General features: G+C 35.3%; 1 protein-coding gene across 1 annotated transcript in view; it reads right to left on the bottom strand.

Moving 5' to 3' along the window:
* Nucleotides 1-23,521, bottom strand: part of LOC149540794 (U5 small nuclear ribonucleoprotein helicase) — a 316,081-nt gene that overhangs the window by 9,566 nt on the left and 282,994 nt on the right. The window contains exons 42-46 of the mRNA XM_089801877.1: nt 21,863-21,930; nt 21,612-21,780; nt 21,443-21,505; nt 21,000-21,095; nt 20,698-20,865 (exon numbers count right to left, since the gene is read on the bottom strand). Of these exons, the coding sequence (XP_089658003.1) occupies nt 20,698-20,865; nt 21,000-21,095; nt 21,443-21,505; nt 21,612-21,780; nt 21,863-21,930 (564 nt within the window). The remainder of the gene's footprint in view (nt 1-20,697; nt 20,866-20,999; nt 21,096-21,442; nt 21,506-21,611; nt 21,781-21,862; nt 21,931-23,521) is intronic.

Genomic DNA, 23,521 nt, shown 5'->3' with positions numbered 1-23,521 from the left:
AAAGCTACCGTGTGTACAATTCCACTCTTGTAGATCTTCTTCACCATGGGGGATTATCCTTCCTTTAATCTATCCTTCAACTGTACCATGTTCATCGTGTTGATATTGGTGTCACTTATTCGCCTCAATTTCAAGAAGAAGGTGGTCTTAGGTATCATGTCTTCCTTGTCTTTTATGGCATTCATTCCCTTTGGGATCTTGCTTGTACTAACATCCACCATCCTAAACACTTATTTCTACCTCTTCAATCTAAATGATATGGACTACACTTATAAATCTCCCAGCTTCTTTCTATCAATGGAATTTAACTTATTTATGCCCTCTCCAAATCATATAATCGTCTCTCCAGCCTAGAGGTGGGACTACCACTTATTTTTGCCTCTTTGTTACCTTAGGATGGACTACACTTATATCTCCCAACTTCAAACCTAGGGTGGTCTAGCTTATTTCTGCCTCTCCAAATGTCCTATCATGAAATTTACACTTATATCTCCCAACTTCAGCCTATCGATGGAGATGATGAAGTGGTTGATGAATAGTGCAAGAAGAAAACAAGCAAAACAAACCAAGCAAGAACAAGGAATAAAATCCGCTTTTAAAACCAATCTTCACCTCTAAAGATGAACGAAAATCTTACCTTAAATTTGCCTTCTACCTACAATTGAGCCTCTTCAAATTCAGATCTGATCTCGGAAATTTCAGTCTTCCTCCAAAATGTGATGCCTTAGCACATAGATTACTTGCAAAATTCTGCTCCTTTTACCAAATTTTGACCTCCTTGCCAAAATCACCCAACTTAAGGAAAATCGCTGCCCTAGGACAAAAAAGTTTGCTCCAAATTAGAATTTCATCCATCTAAATTCGCCCACACTTGCAAAAATCAGACCTCAAAGCACCTTGTCTCTCCACCAAACAAAATCACCCCAACTGAACAAAAAAATTCACTGCCCTAGGAGGAAAATCAAACGTCCAAAATCGTTCAATCTTGCCTAAAATCAGATCTTCACCCACAAATTTGCCTTAGGGCAGAAAACGCCCAGCTTCTAGGAAGAAATTTGCTGCCCAGAAATGGAAATCCTCAAGCCAAAATCATTGCTAAAGGGGAAATTCGACCAACTAGAAGAAATTGCTCAACACCAAGCAAGAGGAGTGGAAATGGAATGAGGAAATAAGAGGGGGAAAGCCCCTTCTTATATCCTTCTATTGACCTCCAAAGTGGGCCGACTTGCCTAGAGGGAAACAAAAACTTAAGTTAAACCCCCCAAGATGGCCCAGTTTTAAATAAAACATAAAAATAACTAACCCCATAGTGAAATTGACCCTTTTTAATTGCCAATTTGACTCCAGAATTGCAAAATAGAAATGAGGTAAGTCTAGGAGATGTCAAAATTTTCATTTAACATTTTGGCAATTAAAATATCATTAAAATCTGATCTAACAAGCCAAAAATCAATTTTCAATTCCAAATTACCTATTTTCTTTAACATTTCTAAAATCCTCTAGGCAAAATTTCAACCAAATTAATGAGATTTTGCAATTTAATCCAATTTCAATTTTGCAATACAATTTCAATTTTTTAACAAAATAAATCATTTTCCTGGCAATCGAAATTCAAACTCTAAATTCAATTTCACTATCAAAAATTCTTTTCACTGCAAAAGTTTCAAGAATTTCCAAAATGACTAAATCTAAAATTCATTTTGAAAATGTTCAAGCTTGTTCAATTAAATCAAATTTTCAGAATCCGTCTAAGTCCAAAATTTGCAATTTTATCCTACCGAGTATCGTTTTAACCATCAAAAAAATGTTGTTGTTGAAACTTGCTAGGCCTAAGGACGAAATTACATGTTCTAGAAAATCTAGTCTCACACCAAGTGAAAACAAACCAAATCCCTTCCTGGCCCAAGGCGTCCAAGGTGTAAAATGTCAATTCAAAAACCTCTGGATAACTCCAAATTTTGCTAAGGCAACTGAAAAAATCCTAACAGCCGCCAAAATTGCCAAGGCTTGCCCAAAAAAGGGGGTCCCCAAAAATTTTGGGGCGATGGTGTGAAAACCTCGCAACATCTGGCGACTCCACTGGTGAAATGTTCCTAAACATTTCAAGAATAAAACAACTTAGAACAAAAAAAATCTCAGGATGACCTATGTGGGGTGTCAAAAGTGTCCTTTTTTTATTATTCTTTCTCCTCTGTTTTTCCTTATTCCTATAGTCTTTAGTCCTATTTTGCCAAATTCATTAATAGGGAATTAGGTTAATTAGCACTTCTTTGAAGATGGAAGAATAATTCTAAAAGAGGTCAATTATGTGGAAAATGATATATTTTGATTAATTTACTACAAGAACTATAGGTGCACGAGCGGACGTGGAAGCGGCTACACAGGCGGATAACTAGCTTAGGGCTGTTGTCTTGTTATTCCATTTTGAGCAAACGGTTTTGTAAATAGTTCAACAAATCGATTAAGACCTCACGTTATTTTGGTCATGTCTTTTTTGTAATTAAATACTTGTGGCCTGCGACCAGACTAAAATTAGGATCTATCTATGTTTGGGATGGAAGCCATCGGCTATAACATTTTAGTGATTAGTCAGTTAAATGCTTTGAACTTATATAAATAGGTGTTTAATCACAAGACAACATGGATTATGATATACGAAAAGCTCTATTCAAAATATTCTTCTAAGTTCATCATAATAGCAAAGTGGAATTTTTGTAGCAATGTGTGTTAATTTAGTTCTCACCACATGAACCAGAGGAAGGGCCCCCTCTCGGGAAACTTGGTGAGATCATTTTAGTTATAGACATTTGTTTTATATTTGCTGTAAAATCTCTTTCATTGAATTCTGAATGCATGATTATTAATTGGTGTGAATATTGTTGTGTGCAAGAAATCAAATTATTATTTTGTCATTAAGATTTAAACATAGGACTTCATTGTTTATCATTTCCTTGCTCTACTCCAAATGTACTATAGAGTCATTCATTCATTGTTAGACCATCATTCACCATTACATCATTTCTGATTGCCACAATCCCATAATTTGTCCTAAATTCATTAGCCACATTGCAAACCAAATAACTTCCTGTCGCAAATTCTCGCTCTACCTCACATAACCACCAAGCCCCTATCGCAATCCTTCTTACCTCCTGTCGCAAATTACTCTATTTTACAAAGTTCCTACCACAAACTATTAGCTATCACTTTTTATTCTTCAAAATTGCATTACTAAAGTATCAATTCCTATGTTAGTGTTAGCATTTGGTTACATCTCTTAAGGAATTTAAGTGTAGTGATTAAGACAAATGTGTGATTACTTTATTAATGATTTAATCATAAATGAGATTGATAATGTTTGCTTAGAATAAAATCTTCATTATATACAAATTATGCTTTCATGTGATGTGTGGTTCTACTTACAATATTCATTCATACATATTTGGTATGTGTAGTTCCAATTTAGATATTTTCTTTGATTTGCATCTCATCTCCACTTAACTCGTTATCTTCATCCCTTTGGTAAATTGCCCCAATATCTTTCAACAATCTACAACCCCAAATTGACATTCAATAGGAGTAAACTGAACGTCCAAAGCAAGACCAAATCTTATGTTAATAAGAAACACAGTTTTACCCAACAATCTGTTTGAAAACTCACTTAAAGAAAAGCACTCAACAAGGGAAAGAACTCTCAAGTTGAACCTAAGCACCCTGACCATAAGTTACGTGTGTGCAAATGATTTATTCCTCGCTCAACAAGAACTTGATAATCTCTCAGATCTATTAAACTTAGCTATTATAATATCCTCACTTCAAAAGCAACCTAGATAGAGCCCCGCTGCCAGTCAGGTGTCTATAGCCCCGACGAAGTTATCGTTGTGGCACCTCAATCATGATTCTACCTTTAGTGATTGCTTTTATAGCACCGATAGAGATGATTGCACACCCTTTAGCCAAATTTCATCTTTATTTTGACTTTGATACTGCCTTTTCTTTTTGCATAGATTCTCATTTTTCTGTTTTCTCATGATATTTCTCTTTTTTCTCAATCTTTTGTTTGGCTTGTAGGCAATGATGCTCGCAGAGGGTTTAGACGACCACAATGGTGCTGAAGCAAGCGTATGATTTTCACTAAGTCCAACTTCACTTCAAAACACCAAGAGCTTGGAGCAATTAAGGGTAGAATGTTGTACCCATGTCAAAGATAACATAAGAACCTCTATTGAGTTTGACCTAAATTTAGTACAAGTCCTACCATAGACTAATGACCAAGCAGACCCCAAAAATCTCTGAACCTTTCCAAATGTATCCAAGAAATGAACAAGATGGACTCTGTTTTGTCACCAAAAATGTAAAATCTACACACCTTGCCCACAAGTGATAACATGGACCCACTTTGCACTTGCAAAGCTCCAAAACCAAAACTGCTCTCCAACTGAGGGAACGTAAAGATCTCAAGTCAAATGACTTGATGCAAATCAAAATCGAGCTCCCTCACAAAACCTAAACTAAACAACTGAAAGGAAACTACTCTACCCAACTAAACGGGAAACTACTCTACCCTTTGGACTAAATGGTCCAAAACAAACTCCACTCTAAAGAACGGAAAGCAAACTATCTACTAACTGAAAGCAAAACTACTCTATGTACAAAGGGGCTCCAGACGGAGTCCTAGGCTTGGAAATAATGTTTGAGGAATTGTCCATTAACAAGCAATGGGACATCCCCACCAGTGAGTGTCTTAAGTTTAAATGCATTATCCCCGATAATCTTTGAAATCTAGAAAGGACCCTTCCATAGTTTGTCAAATTTATTATGTTGTCCTTTCTTTTCATGGGCTTTGTCCCAATATAAGACCAAGCCAGAGATCCTGAAGACCTTGTTTTGTGCTTTTCTATCAAACCAACGCTTCACTACCCCTTGATGTTTAGCAAATTTCTTTAGGGCTTCATCTCTTTTTTCATCTAACTGCATCACTTGAGCCAACCTAACTTGAACTTTGTCTTCATTCTAATCATAGTATTCCTATATGAACCTTAAAGTTGGGATTTTTAATTGAATCAAGAACACAGGGTCTTGTCCTTAAACCAAATGATAAGGAGTGATTCCTATGGACTCTTTAACTCTTGTTCTACCTGCCCACAAAGCATATCTTAGCTGTGTGTGCCAATCTCTTGGGTTCGTATCTAAAAAAATTTCGATCATAGTCAAAAGGTTCTTGTTTGTGGACTCTACTAGGCCATTCCCCTAGGGATAGTAACTTGATGAAGATTTTAAAATGATCCCATGGTCGAATGCCCACTTATGAAATTTCAAAGAAATGAAAGCAGAACCATTATCACATACAAAAGTAGGACACCCAAACCTAGTAGTGATTCTTTCCTCTAAAAATTTGATGATAATCTCAGCAGTGCAATTCTTGAAAGCTTGAGCTTCTGACCATCGAGTATAGTAGTCAATTGCGGTTAGAATATACCTGTGTTGTGCTGAGGAAGGTGGATTGATAGGACCAACGAAGTCAAGTCCCCACATCGCGAAAGGTCTCACCTCAATAATCAGCCGCAAAGGCATTGCTGAATTCCTCTCTCTTTACCGATGTCTAGCAAACATGACAAGTCTTTATGTGCTCATGAGTGTCTTTGAACAAGGTTGCCAATAATATCTGACTCTTAGTATCCAATGTGTTGTAGCCAAACTTGATCCATGTCCTGTTCCCAATTTATCATGAAAATGTTCCAAAATATTTCTAGCTTCATCCTTTCCGACACATCTCAAATATATCCCTCATGATTCTATTTGTATAACACTGCTCCTTGCAACATGTATATTTTTCTCTTGAATTTCAATGCTTGCTTTTGTACCAAAGTCAAATGTGAAGGGCATCGATGATTTAACAAATAATTGATTATGTCCTAGTACGATTCATCGGGGTGCACATCCTCCAATTCGTAAACTTGTTGTACAAGTCCAGGTCCCTCTGATGCCATGGTCTACGCCAATTGTTCTCCTCTGACCAATTTCATCGGTTGAATTTCTATGTCATTTTCTTGGATAGTGGCGACCCACTTTCCTCTTCTCTGTCCAAGTTCATTTTGCATTAAGAGAGTCTTCATTGCTTGTCAAGCACAATTGCATGTACTTTGCTTCTCAAAATGTAATGCCTGAGCTTCTTCATTGCCTTCACCAAGGCATAAGCCTATTTCTCCACATTTGGATAATTCAATTCGGCCTCCCTAAAAGGTGCACTCATGAACGCTATCGGATGTTCTTCATCCACTTCATTCTTCTATGTTAAGATGGCCGCACACGCGTGATCAGAGGTGAAAGAATATATATTGAATGGCCTCTCATAATCCAAGCTTACTAGAACTGGTGCATTAACGATAGTATGCTTTATTTCTTCATATGCCTTCTTCACCGCTGGAGTCCAATCCATTTTTGCACCTTTCTTTAACATGTCATTCATCGGCTTTAGATTCTCTACGAATACGGATATGAACTTTCTCACAAAGTTGAACTTTCCAAAGAATGATTTGAGCTCTTTCTTGCTAGCTAGTATGCCAAGTTTGGAAATTGCCTCCATTCTCTCTGGATCTATCATGATACCCCTTTTTGAAATTACATGTCCCAAAAGTTTTCCCTTGTTAACTCCAAACATACATTTCTTCAGATTCAAAGAAACTCTGAACTTTCTACATCTCATAAAAACTTTCCTCATGTGGTCCTCTCTATTTTTGGAGAATATTGTGATGTCATCCATGTAAATGATAATGCACTTGTCTTTTAAGTCCTTGAAAACTTAATCCATGGCCTTTTGAAATGTTGCACCTGCATTGGTCACGCCAAAAGGCATCCCCCTATATGCGAATATTCCCCACTTTGTGGTTAAAGTCGTTTTCAATCTATCTTCTTCTTCAACAATCACTTGATTGTACCCCAAATACCCATCCATAAATGACATCATCTGTGCTCCATTTACAACTTGCATGACCTCATCTAGTGATGGCGATGGATAATTATCCTTTTCTAATGCTCTATTCAAATTCCTGAAATCGACACATAACCTTATTTCTCCATTTTTCTTCCTAACTAGGATGAGATTTGCAACCCACATTGAATGCCTCACTGGGAAGATGATCTGCGCATTTAGCAGCTTCTTTACTTCTTGGAATATCAATGGTTCTAACAACGGATTGGCTGGCCTTTGTTGCTACCTGAACGGCTTACTTCCTTCCTTCAATGGAATTGTATGTGTGATGATGGAAGGATCATATGTTTTCAAATCTTCATGTCCCCAAGCAATCACATCTAGGAATTCCTCATCAAACTCAATATATTTGCCTTCTCCTTAGGTGTGCAAACTTTCCCAATGTGAACTATTTTGGGACTATCCTCTATTCCCAAATTTACCTTTTTGCATTCATCACCTCCTGTGGGTTGATATGGCACTTTGTTGAATTGGTCCATGTCGAATATTCTTTCTAGCTCAATCATTCCCTTCGGAATATTATTTTTCTTCAAGCTCATAATTCCCTCTAAATTGATTCATGCTTCATGCACTTCACCATCAACGATTTGTGATTTGAAAACATCTGAATTGGTCAAGAAATTGAGGACATGTCTATCATCTTCAAACACCTAGAAGTTCTTGACATTATCAGGCACTGATGGGACCGATAATAACTCAACTTTAAATTTCTTCAAGCCGTCCAATTTAATTGGTGCTAGTGAGCTTGCAGCTTGTGTGAGGGTGTGAGCCACCTACTTACTTGCTCTATGGCTAAACTTGATATTGAAGGCATCAAAGTCCTCTATCAAATCCCAAACTCTATTTCTATACCTTTTCAATCTCTTGTCATGGCAAGAGAACTTCTGCTTTACCTGCTTAGTTACCAAATGCGAATCTCCAAGTACATGAATGGCACCTTTCTTGATAGCGCACAACAAGCCTAAAATTAAAGCTTCATATTCTACCATATTGTTGGTGCATGGGAATTTAAATCTATGTGCCTCCAAATACGTTGCCCCTGTTGGGCTAACTAACTCAAATCCGCCTCCAGCCCCTTGCTTAGTTTTGGAACCATCAAACCTTAGAGTCCATACTCCATCACTTTCTTGATGATCCTTTTGGGAACCCTTGCACTTGTCTGATTCATCATTTTTCTTCACTTCCAAGTTAGGTGGTGTAGTTTGGTTCTTTATTTCACCCATCATACTACTTTCTACTTCATCAACTTGTAGAGTTTCAATCTTCTGTTTGCCATGTTGATCATCTTGTTTTAGTGCCCTTGGGATTTTCTTGTCTACTTGTTCTAAGGCAAATATGCACAAGGAGCAAGATAATTCTGAATGGAAGGCATTGAGGATTCTACACCAATTGGTCAATAATAAGCCTCTCACTGACATTCGGTTACCCATCCTTGTACAACTCTAATCACAAAGTTTCTAAAAGTGTCGGGATCCGGCTCAATCAGAATCTCAGTGGAATCCATCCCTTCACTTATGATATTCAAAGTTAGTACTTCTGTCTTCTTAGCCCATACTTGTCTCCGCAAACAATATTTCATTTGATTCCCCATACTCAGTAACTATCAATCTCAACCTTGGGGTGCTATCAATTTTGATTTGTTTGGCAAGTCCTCTCCACAGGAGCCACATGTGAGAAAAGTCAGTTGCCATGTATCGATTCAACCTTCTGGCCTAATCCCTACCTAGGATCAAACCATAGGTATCGGCCACATCTACCATGTGCTCTATCCTTGAATCAGATGCTAACTGCATGTGTATGTTGTGTAGCTCACCTACCACTATCACCTCTGTCTTATCCAATTGCCAAGGCTTGCTCAAAAGGGGGGTCACCAAAAATTTTGGGTTGATGGTGTGAAAACCTCACAACAAAACTCTCTAAAAGACCCGTTCCTAATCGGGCATGTTTAATTAACAAACAAATTCTTAACGTGACCTCTGATCTACATAAAGTGATGGATCATAAGCTCGATCCAATCTTAAAAATAGTTGACCAATATTTGTGCAAGGAAATATTGCTCAATCTCCAAGAGAAGTATAATCTAAATGCACAGATTTTGCATGCTTAGTTTATTATGATAGTTTTAAATAAATACAAGGATAATTGCTTGTTTGATTTAAGGGCAAGATAAATACAAGAGCTATATATGTGTGTGCGTGCATGTATATCAATTCACACATACATGCATGCACATATGTATTTAGTTGTCATAATGTGTTTCTTGTATCTAACAGACACTATCATACATGTGTTTCTTGTATCTATCAAACACTCCCTCTTAACTAGGGAAGATAACTAAGTATGAACTAATTTAGATATCACTTAACTTGTGATATCAAGGAGTATATAGAACATCAAGTCGCATGACATTCATATATCCTAGTTATGGTATGTGCACTGATATTGCATCACATAATATCCACCATGATTATCTCACAAGGAACATAATAATACAACATATATCATGTCTCATGATATCTACCAAAGTGTCCAACAGATACTATCATGACACATATATCAAGTCACATGATATTCAACATGATAGTGAACACTGTAAAGTCATCACCTTACAATGTTAAAATACAAGTGTATATTATCAGAAAGATTGCCACCTTTCAGTAATGTACAGATGGGGCTCCTAAGGTCATAGAGTCACACATGAGAAAAAGAGTTTACACATTAAACATCATTATATATTAGTGCAAATAAAACAAATTTGAGATTTAGTCTCAAAAAATTACATTTCAAACATACCAAGTTTCTTTCTGAAGTATTCAACTTACTCTGGAGAGAGGCTTGGTGAGAATGTCTATTGTTTGATCACTTGTACTAATATACTCCAACTGGATCACATTCCTTTCCACCATATCCCTCACATGGTGATAAGAAATCTCTATACGCTTAGATCGATCATGGAATAGTGGATTCACTAAGAGCTTGATACAACTTTGATCATCGCAGTGGATAGTAGTAGGCTTCAAAGGCACATCAAATAGTCGCACAATCAACTTTCTGAGCCATACTACTTCTCTAGCTCCTATAGAGGCTGCAACGTATTCTTCTTTTGTGGAACTTTGTGCTATTGAAGACAGTTCCTACTTATCCAAGAAATCATGGCTGATCCCAAACTGAAGCAACATCCTCAGGTACATTTTCAATCAGTCACACTTCCTGCCCAATTTGAATCTAAGTAATCATGTAGAGATAAGTCAAATTTTCCATATTGGAAACCATATCCAATAGTACATTGAAGATACCTCAATATATGTTTTGTAGCAACAAGGTGATGTACCATGATTCACACATAAACTAACTCAAGTCATTCATTGCATAGAAAATGTCATGTCGAGTGTTAACCAAGTACATTAGTGAGCCGATAATCTTGTCTATAAAAACTAGAATCTGCAAATCTGGATTCTACTGTTGCCGCTTTTAACTTATGTAAGTTGGTTTCCATGAGTGTGGACATCGGTCTACAACAATGTTCCCTGAGGATATGTCCCCAGTATATTTTCAATTGCCTCCATCCCTGAAACGTCTCTGTAATAACCCCAATAGGGTAAACTTCTTCAAACACCAAAAATCTTTATACTTCAGTTGTTTGACATTTCGTCAAACACTTTGCAAGCAAGCTCTGATACCACTATAATGACCCTCCTCAAATATGCCCTCAAAAAATGCTAATGAAAGCTCAAGGAATTTCATCAAACAATTCACATGCAAGGGACGTATGACTGATATAGTATTTCAGCTAGCTTCAAATGACTTTTTCTTCAATTTGCATCAATGAGAATCTTGTGCTAGAAGACTACAATGGACTGGTTGTAGATGGCTGTAATAATTTTCTCCTATGCTGCCCCTTCTACTTCACTTTTTTCGAACTGCTTTTTCGGCTTGCTTTTTCGCACCTGCTTTTTCAGCCTGCTTTTTCGGTTCCACTTTTTTTCGGATAGCTTTTTCGTACCCGCTTTTTTCAGCCTGCTTTTTCGGTTCCGCTTTTTTGAACTGCTACTATGTTGAATCTCAAGACCATATCTTTCAATGGCGTCAAGATTTCCAGCTTGAAGGGATTTCCTCCTCCAAACTATTGAGACATAATCTCCAACAAATTTCCCAATTTCTTTGATATTTTCCAAGCATGCATAAATGAGGGCTATCCTCTTTCTTTTAATGCCTTCCTCACTTGCTCCACGCTTCCGTCTTGCCAATGTGGGATAATACATGAGTTTTAATATTACTTCTTTTTTTCCTTTTACAAAGTCCATGTATGTACTCAAAAGGGGAACTCTTAATTTTTTATAAAGTGACTTTATGAAACATTATAATATTTAATTTTAAATAGTCACTTTACCGTTGTAACTTCAAACATTAAAATAATATACCAAATAAACTCGAAATCTCATATATAATAGCTCATCAGAAAGAGCCCAACAAAACGCATCTCATCCTATCATTGAAAATTGAAGGCACTGCATCCCCCTATTGGCTTACTAAAAATAGTAAGTTTTTCCGAAAACCCAACAAACGAACTCCGTTTGGCCTGTAATTAAATTTGACTAGGCCAAATAACCTCAGGATCCCCTTTGAAGTCCTGGTTAGCCCTCGGGACCATACAAGAATGGGCTAACGACAACATACATCCAGACTGGCTAAGTGGGGGACATTACAGTCTCGAAGACTTGGAGACAACTAGGGGACTTTGACTTTGATTTCTAAAACAATTAGACTTTGACTCTCAAAGTAACACAAATTTGGCATATGAATGGTGTTGATTCTTATATTTCAAGGTTCTATTATGTATAAGTACATGCTTTATCCATGTTTTCATATAAATATTTTAAATTTCTCTATATATTTTAATTTTCCCTATTGTTATATAACCGTCCCCATTTGTCACCTCCCTGCCCACCCCCTATCCCCAATATTGACAATTTTTTTTGCCATCTAGGAAATTCGTGTTGTCCCCTGTCGTCCCCGTTCCAAAAACTCAAAGGGAGGTCTACAATTTAACATCCCAAATCTTTTCAAAATATCAATAGTGTATTTCCCTTGATTTAAAAGAATACCATCAAGTTTCTGCTAGAATTCCAAACCTAGGAAGTAGTGTAAAATACTGAAGTCCTTCATATCAAATTTTGAAGCCAAGTCTCTTTTGCATTGAACAATAAGATGATGCTCTTTTGTAACTAGTAGGTCATCAACATAAAGGATTAGTATTAGTGTGTCATCTTTGATAATTTTAAAATAAAGGTTTGGATCTACAACATTCTTTGTGAACCCTAGACCCACAAGATAGTTGTAATGTCCTCGTTTTTGGCAAGATTGTGCAATTGATGGAGTTAGCTCATTACAGCAATCCTAATGAGCTAACGAGGTGTTTTGGGGGTCCCAGTTGTGAACTTACTATTTTTGGCAGTTGTTATTTTTGGCAGTGCAGTGGGTGGTATTGCCAATTAATCATCACCTGCGGTAAATAAAGTTAATAAATGCACAAGCTCTTATTTATTTAATAATTATCAAGTTGCATTATTATAATGATATTTATATTATTATAATAATGACATTAAGAGATATTTCTAAAAAGTATGTTGGAAAGTTTCAAGTATTGAGTTCTTTTGGGAAACTTCCACAATTTCCAAAGTGGAGATTTTTAGGAAACTTTGGCCAAAGAAAGATTATAATGAGAGCTCATTTCATTGGGAAAAAGCACGCTTGAATATATATTTTACTTTTGTTGCCTTTGTGGCTTTCCTAAGTTCTGAATTGTGTGCCCTTGCTGAAGTATAAGGGTTAAGTCTAAGAAGTTTTTGGCAATTGTGTTGTAGTATACAATTGGCCAACATCTCCTACTGTATTTGTTGTAGCTAAAGAGAATAATCTTGAATATTATATTTCTCATTGATTATCTAGTTGAGGGTTGGTGAAGTTTTCCAGAAGATTGTTCGAATTTGGTGGTGGAAGCGATTTGTTGTTGAGTTATAACAAATTGCAATTGTCTCCTACTGTGTCTATTGTGGCTTGGAGATTCTGATATTGTTCGTCCTGTGAATTGTGGAGGTCTACAATTTTCTTTGCTAAGGATCTAGATCGATTTTTGGGTAGACAAATTGTACTTAAGGTCTGCAAACTTTTGAATATTGCTAGCTATGGTAGGCAGATTACGTGATGACTATATTTTACGAGTCCCAACCCTACATTACAAGTGGGACGATTGTGGTGAAGCCAACGTTCACAATTGTTGGGTCTGTGGTCCAACATAGCAGTGGTGTGGTGGTAATTGGAAGGCATGGTTTAGCTCCAGCCCTCACACATCATTCCTCCAGCATTTTGCATTTTCAATGGACAGCTAAAAGACAACCATTTTCTTCGGTTGGGTGTTGATATTGGGAAGTCAACATGAACCATAAGAAAATAATTTGGTGGCACAGCTATCAAATATATTTGCAATTTAGGTGTTTCTATTTTTTGTAAAAAATACTTCTGACTTATGATTGTTCAAATTAAGTGCAAAGCATTTCTATTCAATTATAGCCTGATTTTTATATTCTCATATAAAACTTTTGGAGTTGTTGATTCGGAAAATACCAAAAAATTATAAAAAAACTTTTAAAATTGGAAAATCAATAATTTGCGCATCAATATTCAAATTGGAAGCCAGTTCGGTTTTTTACAAAGGTATCAAAGTGGTTTCCTGCCAGCCTGTAGGAATTGGGCTCTGAATCAAATGATAGTGGTCAATGCTTGGTTAGAATTGCAGTCAGTATTTGATCCATTTTTGTCTATTCAGTATCATGGCTGATGATAGGAGATTTGTGTCGACTATGCACTACACCTGAAGAGGACGTACTCCTCCACTTAGGGAAGGTGAACTTGAGATTCAATTTGGTTTTGTTGGTAGTTCGAGTGGTTTAGGCGGGTCCGGAGTTAGAGATGTTGATTATGATAGAGAGGCTATGCAAACATTTAGGAACTTGGCAACCAGACAACAACAAATGACAAGTATACTGCAACAGTTGTCTAATACTCTGCAACAGATAGCACTTCCTTGTAATCTTTATTCGTTCAGAATCTATTCTTCCTTTTGTCATTCTTGTCATTCATGTTCCTATCAGGACATCTAGATGCAATATGAGCAATAGTCAGAGATAGAATTTAAAGCAGTTTCTATCTTTTGTAAACAATTATCAAAATTATTAAGGTCAAATGCAATCAGCCTATCGACAAAAGCATCAAGAGTAATAACATTACTAGGTATCGATGTCAATTCTTGAATAGCAACAACCCTAATACCATAGATAGGCAGTAGATTTCTAAGAACTTTACTTACCACAACTTCTTCACTTATCATTCCACCAACTCCTTTGATAGCATTAACTAATTCCTTGATCTTGTTACTGTAACGCACAACGTTCTCACCTTCTTGCATTCTCATTTCATCAAATTTTCCTCTAAGACTCTCAACCTTAGCCCTCAATATATTCATATCACCTTCATGAAAAAGTGTAAGTTAGTCCCACATTTCCTTTACTATAGCATAGTCTTTGGCATCATCAAATCCAGCATGAGTCAAGGAAGAAGCTATCTCTATCATTAGGATGTTTTGTTCTTGTTTTTCCCTCATTTGTTCAACTATCATAGGTCCAAGGGGTGGCGATGTGTATTGATTGTCTAGGTAATATAATGCATAGTCTCCAATTCCAAATAAGTACAGCCTCATCCCGCTTTTCCATGAAGGAAAGTTCTTTATATTCAACTTGGGTACCTCTCTCTTACATATCTTCGAATCTTTAGCTTATGTCTTTCGAACGTATTCCTCCAAACACCTTCAATCTGATACTAATTGTTAAATAACTGAGAGGGGGAGTAAATTAGTTATCTTCAGGTCCTTTTAGCAATTCTCAATACTTTTAGCACCTTAATACTTATCAGTGAATTCACTTGGTAAACAAAATAAACTGAATCAACCGACTCACAACAATAAATAACAATTCTTGACAGTTTTCACATGTAAACATGAAATAACATGTAAAACATTCATACACACATTAACACCAATATTTTTAACGTGGAACCCAATTTGCATAAAAACCATCTAGGACTTGTCACCCAAAAATAATTCACTCTTTTGAAGTGAGCTCAGTTAAGAGTCAACCCTATTAAAGGTTACATACACATTTGCTAGATTGGACCTTGTTAGGGTATTTTCACCAAAGATCATCCAAACCTTATCAACCTTCAATGAGTAACCTATCTAAAGGACTTAGAACATTCACTAGAAAATCACCTTACAAAAGGATTTACAAATAGGACTACTAAATCCACTCGGTTAAGAGATTTTTTGCAACAATGGTTAGAAAGTTACAGTGAAATGATTTGATAAATATGCAACTAACTTTGCCTGTTCAAATCTCCATTCCGCTCAAATATTTTCCTTACTGACAGATCATCACTCCATCAATCCACCTTCCTTTGCACTTCAGATCAGCTCAATATGCCCTCCTATACTTTCTAGCTATCAACTCATTCAACAACTTGACCAGCACCTTTAACCATCTTGTCCAATCCTTGTATAGGAAAAATTTTGCCACTGAATCAGATTCATTAGAGTTTCCACGAATTCCTCTCATCCACATGATCAATACCAGCTCAAATACATGGAATTTGATGCAAGGTAAAACATTTTATTGATCATGCCAGCTATAACTTCACCATTGAACTTGAACTTTTCTTGGATCTCTAAGCACGTCTTAAATCTTCACCATCTAATTTTACCTTGCCAATTTCATCCATTGATCTTGCTAACTGACTTTGTCCTTATCTTAGAATCTTCTAGATTTGTCTACATCTTCACTCTATGTCGTCCTTTGATCAATCTTCCATAAATTGTTCTTCTTTACCAAACTGTGTTTTTGCTTTACCAAACACCTCCATCACTCCGATTACCATAACGCTCAATAACCATTTTCTACTCGGTTAATACTATTCTCCAATTAACTTGACTTGCTTAACCTTCCATCTTCTTCTTCTACCGATCATCATTTCTAGGTCGATGCAACTCACTAATTTCTTCACTTTTCACTTTACAACTTCATTCCTTTCTTACCAACCAAAATAACTTACTTGTGCATCATCTTAACACTTCATCGAATCATGTAAAATAACCAAACCAATATTATCTTGCTAGAGACCAATTCATCATTTGTACAATTTAAGTTCATGTAATTAACATTACTTCTTCATTTCATCTTCTATCTTTACCATCCATTTCTGTATTCAAAACCGCATCCTTCAGATGATTTGCAACCTACATGAATCAGTACTGTCAATCAGCTTGACATCAATGACAACATAAAAACTGATCTAGCTCTTCTACATACAGTTCCTATCTCAGTTATCTGACCTTGTTCCTCATCAGCATAACAGTTCTCTCATCCATGCATGCCTAGTGGCATAGGCCTCCCACCAAGGCATTAATCAACAAGTTAAACAAAAACTAAACAAGATTTATTGACTCATTAGAATTAATGGGATGTGCACTAAATCCAACTATTGTGTGTGATTTATCTCAACCCTTAATTCCAGAGCTCTATTAAAACCCTAGATACCTTTATCTTGGAAACACACATATGATTATAATTCTTCCCTCTCATATTTCTTTCTACTGCTTGACAGAAAGAAAAGAGGATTATGAAGACCCCTACTTCAAAAAGAAGATTGGATTAGTTTTTAATTTGTTGATGCAAAAATAGTTCTACCTTTTCATACAATCCTTACTGCTATCTACAAACTTTTTTTTTTTTTATTTGACAACTTTTGATAAATCACATGTAGGACAGCAGGAAAAGAAAAGAACCACAACCCGGATTTAAGAAGGCAAAAATGAACATGATGTCAAGAAGAAATCAGCCTTCTTTGGCCTTTAACAGTGTGACAATCTATAATTTTATTTGATTAAATCCTAGAAAAAAATTTCCAATCTAACTGTTATTTTTCTGCTATTTATAACCTAATACTGAGCAGAAAATTCAGGGTTCCGTGCCATACACAAAAGTGGATCATTTTTATTTAAATAAACTAAAAAAGTTAATAATCGTTGATTTGCAATAAAGTTTACACCATATGGAGACAGCCTCCATACTAGAGGTCACGAAACTCTTCATATTGGAGAGCCAATGCTAAGGGCGGAGTTTAGACAGTTTTAAATTTAATAATTATAATAATATGTTTGCATATATATATTTTCCCAGTTTGATTGGTATAATTAATATATTTTTGCTTCCTTGCACGGAGGCATATCACTCTGAATCACTCCAATTTCATCATTTGGCAGCATGAAAATTTCCTTAGCACTCAACAACATCCTTACATCACTGTAAAACATCCTTCAGCATACCCTTCATCACATGTCAATCAACCATCTTACAACTTCCCTGCTCAACATCATATGCTAGCTAAATACTCCAAAATCTCTATTTTTGGCTTTGTCAGGCATCATTTTGGCCTCTTAAAATTCATACAAAATGACATGCAACATGGAGTTTTCAGTGGTTTTGAAGGTCTTAATTTGGGCTTTGTGGGACCGATAAGGGACACTATTCTAGAACCCCACAACGGGTGCTGTCAAAGTACACTACAAGTCCAAGTTTGTGTATCAGTCTAGTCTATAATATCCGTTAGTCTTTCCCAACATTACTTGTAGTTTACTTGTCATCTAGACGTGACTTTTTCTTTTCAAGGGAATGATGTAGTTGCTGTACAAAGTTAATAATATGTTCAATAATATTGGTTATCAAACAGTTAATTAATTGTTCGAATTAAATGTTTATCAGTTTTGAGTAGTCACAAGCATTATGTAGTTATAAGCTAAGTCACAGGATATGCCGAATTTGATCCATGAAGTTCCAATTTCAGCAACTTTTTACCCTTTCTGAACTTCATCTAAATTTATAATATTTAATATAATATTGTGATTTATAATAATATTATTTTATTTTAAAACACTGTTGAGTTATTTAGTTTAATTATTTAGCAATGTCAAACTATTTTGACAATTTTGTGGGTATATTGCTTAAATTTAAAAATAAATAAATTTATATGAGTTCAAATAGACTTTTTTTCAAAATTTTAACATTGCCAAATTTCATCCAAATTTTATGATTGACGAACTTGAATTCGAATTCGAACATTCTGACTTATAAGCATCATCTAGTTGACAGTTGTGTTCTTTTAACAAGTCTTGGGTTCTTTAAATACATATTGTATTGTCTAGGAAAGTAGTATGATCTAGTCAAATCATCTCTGATCCTTCGTTAATTATCTCTAGACTTCTATTGTAACAATTTCATGTGCGAATAAAGACAAATACTTCTATCTGTATGCATTTTCATCTTTATTATTAATTTAAGCATGTAATTTATCAGATATAACAGTAAACAAAAATCACAAAAGGATGACAAAATTTGTTTATGAATATATATTATAAAACCAAGCATAAAGCAAACTCTTCATTTCAAACAATTTAGTAGCAGAAGGGAGAAGAGATTGTGCTCTCCTTTTGAGGAAATTATTAAAAATGTTTACAGTACATTGTACCTTCTTCTGGGATTTCATACTACTCTCTAACTTTATGTAAAACCCATTTCATCTTTTTCTTGTATGCATTGTGCGAATTAAAGCTTGTAAACCTTCGTTCACTTATTTATCGTGTACATGGATTGAAGTGTGTTTTGTATTTTATTCTGCATATACTCTTTCGTCTTCCTTTCCTATTCTTTCCTATTCTGTTTTCTTCACACTTTCTGGTACAAAATACCAAAACCCCTAAAATAAAAATATATTGTCAAACAATACAGCTATCCCACTCAAATGCAAAGGAAAATTACCTATCGCATGGTTATTTCTACCATTGTCATAAGATCACAACTACCCATTAGGTGAATCAAGGGAATAACCTAAAAACTAGTATGCTAGTATCACAAACCATATTTTGCAAACTCTATAGGTACTCTCCAAGATGCTGAGAACTCTACTTTTTTGGCTGGGTGAGTTTTCAATAGTACAATTCTCACATTTTTATAAATGCAAACATGGGTAAAAATGTCAATGCAGGTAAAAACTAAAAAATAAGTTGGTAAACCTTTTTGAAATGTTTTTGCAATAAAACCATGGTACCCTCTGGTTTTCATTCTTTGATCCTAATGATGGATCAATGTGTGTGTTTTAAAAAGTTGATGCAAAATAGCTTGTACAATCATATCAAGAAACTACAATTGCAGTATAAATTTAATTCATTTTTTAGAATGGAGTTTTACAAAAGACAAATATGTTTCTTTAAGATATTTCAAATTTTAGTTCTTTCTAACATGCCAAGCTTTGCCCAGTTTTTGGCAACTATATATGGAGTATTGGCCAAGTTGAAAATGTTGGGCTTGTCAAGTACTCTCCAAGTCGGAGTTTGTAAACTATGGGGTAGACTTCAATGTGTATGCACAACAAAAAGGTCTCTGTTCTTGTAAAGTGTGTATATGCAAGTACATGCACATATACACAAATCCAAGAGGAATTGTAATCAATAGTTATTATATCTAGTTACCTTCCTGCAAATGTATATACGTTTGAAAGGCAAATGATTCCAATATAATCTAAAATCAAAAATAATGTTAACTAAACAAGCTATGATAAATTGAACATAGTTAAATCGACCATTCTGATATTGATCAAGATGTTCATTATTGGTTCTTCATTAGTGCAAATCCTGAAAACTGGTGTCCAAGTAGGGTGCGAAATGCACCTAAGAACTGATCTATAAATAGGAAAGATGCATATGAACCTGAAAATTGTATGGCAGTTTGCTCTAAATTCTGTATTGTATATGGGTGTGTACACACAAACACAAGTAAATTTCTAAGAAAGATGGGGATCATACTGTCTACTCATTAACTTCACATATGTAACAAGTAGAAAAATGTTCTGGTGCATTCAGAATTGACAATAACATCACAGGTTCAAACAAGTATCAATAAACAACCAAGTTAAAATAAGTCACAGCTCTAAACAAGATTTAATAAATCTAGAGATTAAAAGTTAGAACTATAACCGAGTCAGCCTTTCTACAAGTTGGACAAAATCTTTTAATACCACTTTAATGAATGCATATGTCATCTCCCTAACTTCTAATCTTATGACTAAAAACTTATCTTGACGCTATTTGATTCAATCTTTTCCAATCAATGTGCCATTTGTCGAGACATTATTTAATTGTATTTAATTATCTTTGCTGAATGACATGTATAATTGGGATGTTCTACTCTTAGCCATCAAATGCTTATCGTTTTGCTACTTTTACTTGTCTGGGTAAGACTCCCTGTTTCACTGGGATTTTGTGTAAGTGAATGGTTGTATCTCAATTTGATTTGCTCACAAAGGCAATACGTAAGGCAACCATGAGAGTTTGTAAAGCAACCATGATGTTATCAATTCAAGAAAATCACTCTTCTTGTGTACCAACAAAATCGTTATGATGATGCACAAGTTGAAGCAAGCCAAAGATATTAAGACTAAAAGCTTTGGATTTACTGTGTGAAATAAAGAGTGATTTGGAACAGTATATCACAAATATTGCAAGACGTAGATAAAGCTTAGTACTCCAAGAAAAGGCCATAAAATTTTACCTGCACAACCATCTGCAAAAGATGCATAGAATTTAGGGCACTTGTAAGCCATCCACTATTGGCAGATACATCAATCATAGCTTGAATGATTCGTATACTTTGGTCCAAAACAGATTTTAGGTCAGTGACATAGTCACTGATAGGCAATTCCAACCGTGAGAAATGAGCCTGAGTACGAAAATAACATTTCACACAAAAAGGCATAAAAATCTTCAAAATTGGCACAAAATAAATCTTTAAACCATTACCAGTTCAAAATTTTCAATTTATCTGATGCAAACTACAATTTGAATGCAACCAACCTGAAGCAGCAGATTGGTTTTTACATGTGGATCATCCAAACTGTACTTATCAACCTCATACTCCACCTCTTTTGATAATACTTCATTAATATGTTCCTAAAATTATGGCAATATATATGAAGAATGAGAATATTGAACTTTTGCTAGTAAACACTCGGGGAAAACAATGGCTAAAATCTTTTTGAACTGACTGTCACATAAGTTTTTCTGTCTCCATATAATACTAGAAAAAGAGTTAATACTTCCTGAACATTATTTTACAAATTAGAACTTCAAAACATATATTACAATTCACCACCACACTATAACCATGTTTTACTAAATTGTTGAAATAAGGGAGGACACTGCTATACACATGAAGTTCCTATGTTCACCTAAAACCAAAGCATCTACAAACAATAACAATCAGAAATATAAATTTAAGAGATTTAAAGTTTTCCTACCTCATTATGGCGGACAGGAAGTTCATCATATTCTGAAGCACCACAGAGCACATGGAATAATGTCTGCATTTGACAAATTTTACACTATGTTACAAACTAAATGCCACAATTTAAAAATTGAAGTTGGCAATATTGCAGTCAAGATTGATGACTATTTTCCGTAGGTTACCTTGAGAGAAGTATCAGAACCAATATTTGTTATAAAGAGTGACACAGTTTTGTAGCTAAGATAGTACTGACAAGCTACAGTGCCCAACATAAGAGGCTTGACAAAGCTATCCTCATCAACCTCTACACAACCAGCATCTTCCAAGTCTTGCAATGTATCTGTTACTAGCCTGTAATTGTAGCATGTCAAACAGATGTCATTTCCATTTAAGTACAATTTAAAAAATACAATTCGTATTTTTTTAAAAATACCTCGACAAGTAAGCATTTACAGTGTTGCTCTCGGTATTCTCCAAATCATAGTAGCTAGGGTTCATGATCTGCAATTAAAATGAAAACTCTATAGTTACATAAGTCTATCTCTTCCTATTATAAGGTTTTCACAACCCAAACTATTCGTGAAGGAGGATGGTACAATGCAAAAAGGGTAAAAGAAAAGTTCAGAATACAAGTTGTAGTCAGTTACTGTGTTTTGGTGATATTGATTATCTGACTATGTATTGAATGTGTATATTAAGTGTTTGTCAGCTTCAGGCAGTATAAGCATGATTTAGTTGATGGTTACGCCCTCTTGGCAATTGTCTGGCCATGTAAATAGGTTGTTTATCGTCAAGGAATCGAATGTCCCCGCGTGGGATCTACCTCAATTTACACCTGGAACAGTAATTCCAACTTGAGTTGATAACTATAATATATCTATAAATATAAACATATCAAGTCTGAAAATATTTCATTATGATATTCAACGTAAATCTTAAGATTAATTCAAAAGATAAAACTTATCTTGATTTAGAGCATCACTTCCCTTATCCTGTGTAAAGTACTCCCTACTTATCATCCTTAGGGAAGTTCATAATCAAGTTCCAAGCTCTTTGGACAGGACCTCATGAAGCTCTACTTGCCTTATGGTCATTCTAGAATAGTCTTCTACCCATATTACCATCCCATTTACAACATTCTCCTCCTAAGACCTTATGGATATCCTTTACTTGGTATACCCATCCTCATAATCCTTGGGGGAGACTTTAACCCTCCCCAAGCCTTATGGATATCCTATACATTGGTTTATCCATCCTCATTATCTTTGGGAGAGACCTCATCTCTTCCCAAGCCTTATGGATACCCACACCACACATATCATATTATGCTAATAGTTAGTCTCTATTTATATTTAATGACTATCAATTGTACTCTACTGTAAATATTACAATCTTTTTAATATTTAATTAGCTCTTAGTTAGCTATTAGTTATTTGTTAGCTAGAATATAATGATTCTATTCTTGAGAATCGTTTCCTAAGGAAACATCATTTAATCATTATATATATTGATCTCTTGATCTCTATTAATATATCAAGCAAGTATTTTACCTATTACTTCCCGTAATATGGTAGTAGAGAAAAGTTAAATTTTTTTCAAAAAAAATTATCATTTCTTTTTTTAAACTATTTGCATTATTTTAATTCAAAATTGAGTTTTCAGGATACCTTGTGGGCAGGAAAAATCAAATATTACAGAACTCGAATAGGGTTTCTTAACAGTGTTTTTTCTCTAAAAATCTCAACCATTCCTATCGTTTTTGGTCTGCAAATTGTTTTTGGTTGTTGGGCACGTTGGTTCTGCAACTCGCATATGTTTTTTTACATGCGATTTCTATGATTTTCGGCCTTGCTAGGTCATGTTTGTTTTCAGACGTGACTTGTGGCTTTTACGCCTCAGACCCATGATTTTTCTCTACAAATTTGCTACAAATGACAATGTCTAGGGCTTTGTCATTGATTTGCGGCCATGATTCTTTGTTTTTCACCATTGTTTATGTAATGTTCCTGACCTTTGCACACTAGTCAAACCAAAATAGATCGTACAGTAGGGAAGGTTTAAGCTGGCCGTATGGTGGAAATGTCCGTACAGT

The sequence above is a fragment of the Cupressus sempervirens genome, chromosome 9 (assembly GCF_028749045.1).
Source record: "Cupressus sempervirens isolate cs-2001-9-10 chromosome 9, ASM2874904v1, whole genome shotgun sequence".
NCBI classification, from domain to species: Eukaryota; Viridiplantae; Streptophyta; class Pinopsida; order Cupressales; family Cupressaceae; genus Cupressus; species Cupressus sempervirens.
The sequence above is the reverse complement of the archived record's forward strand: the minus strand, read 5'-3'. Positions and strand labels throughout refer to the sequence as shown.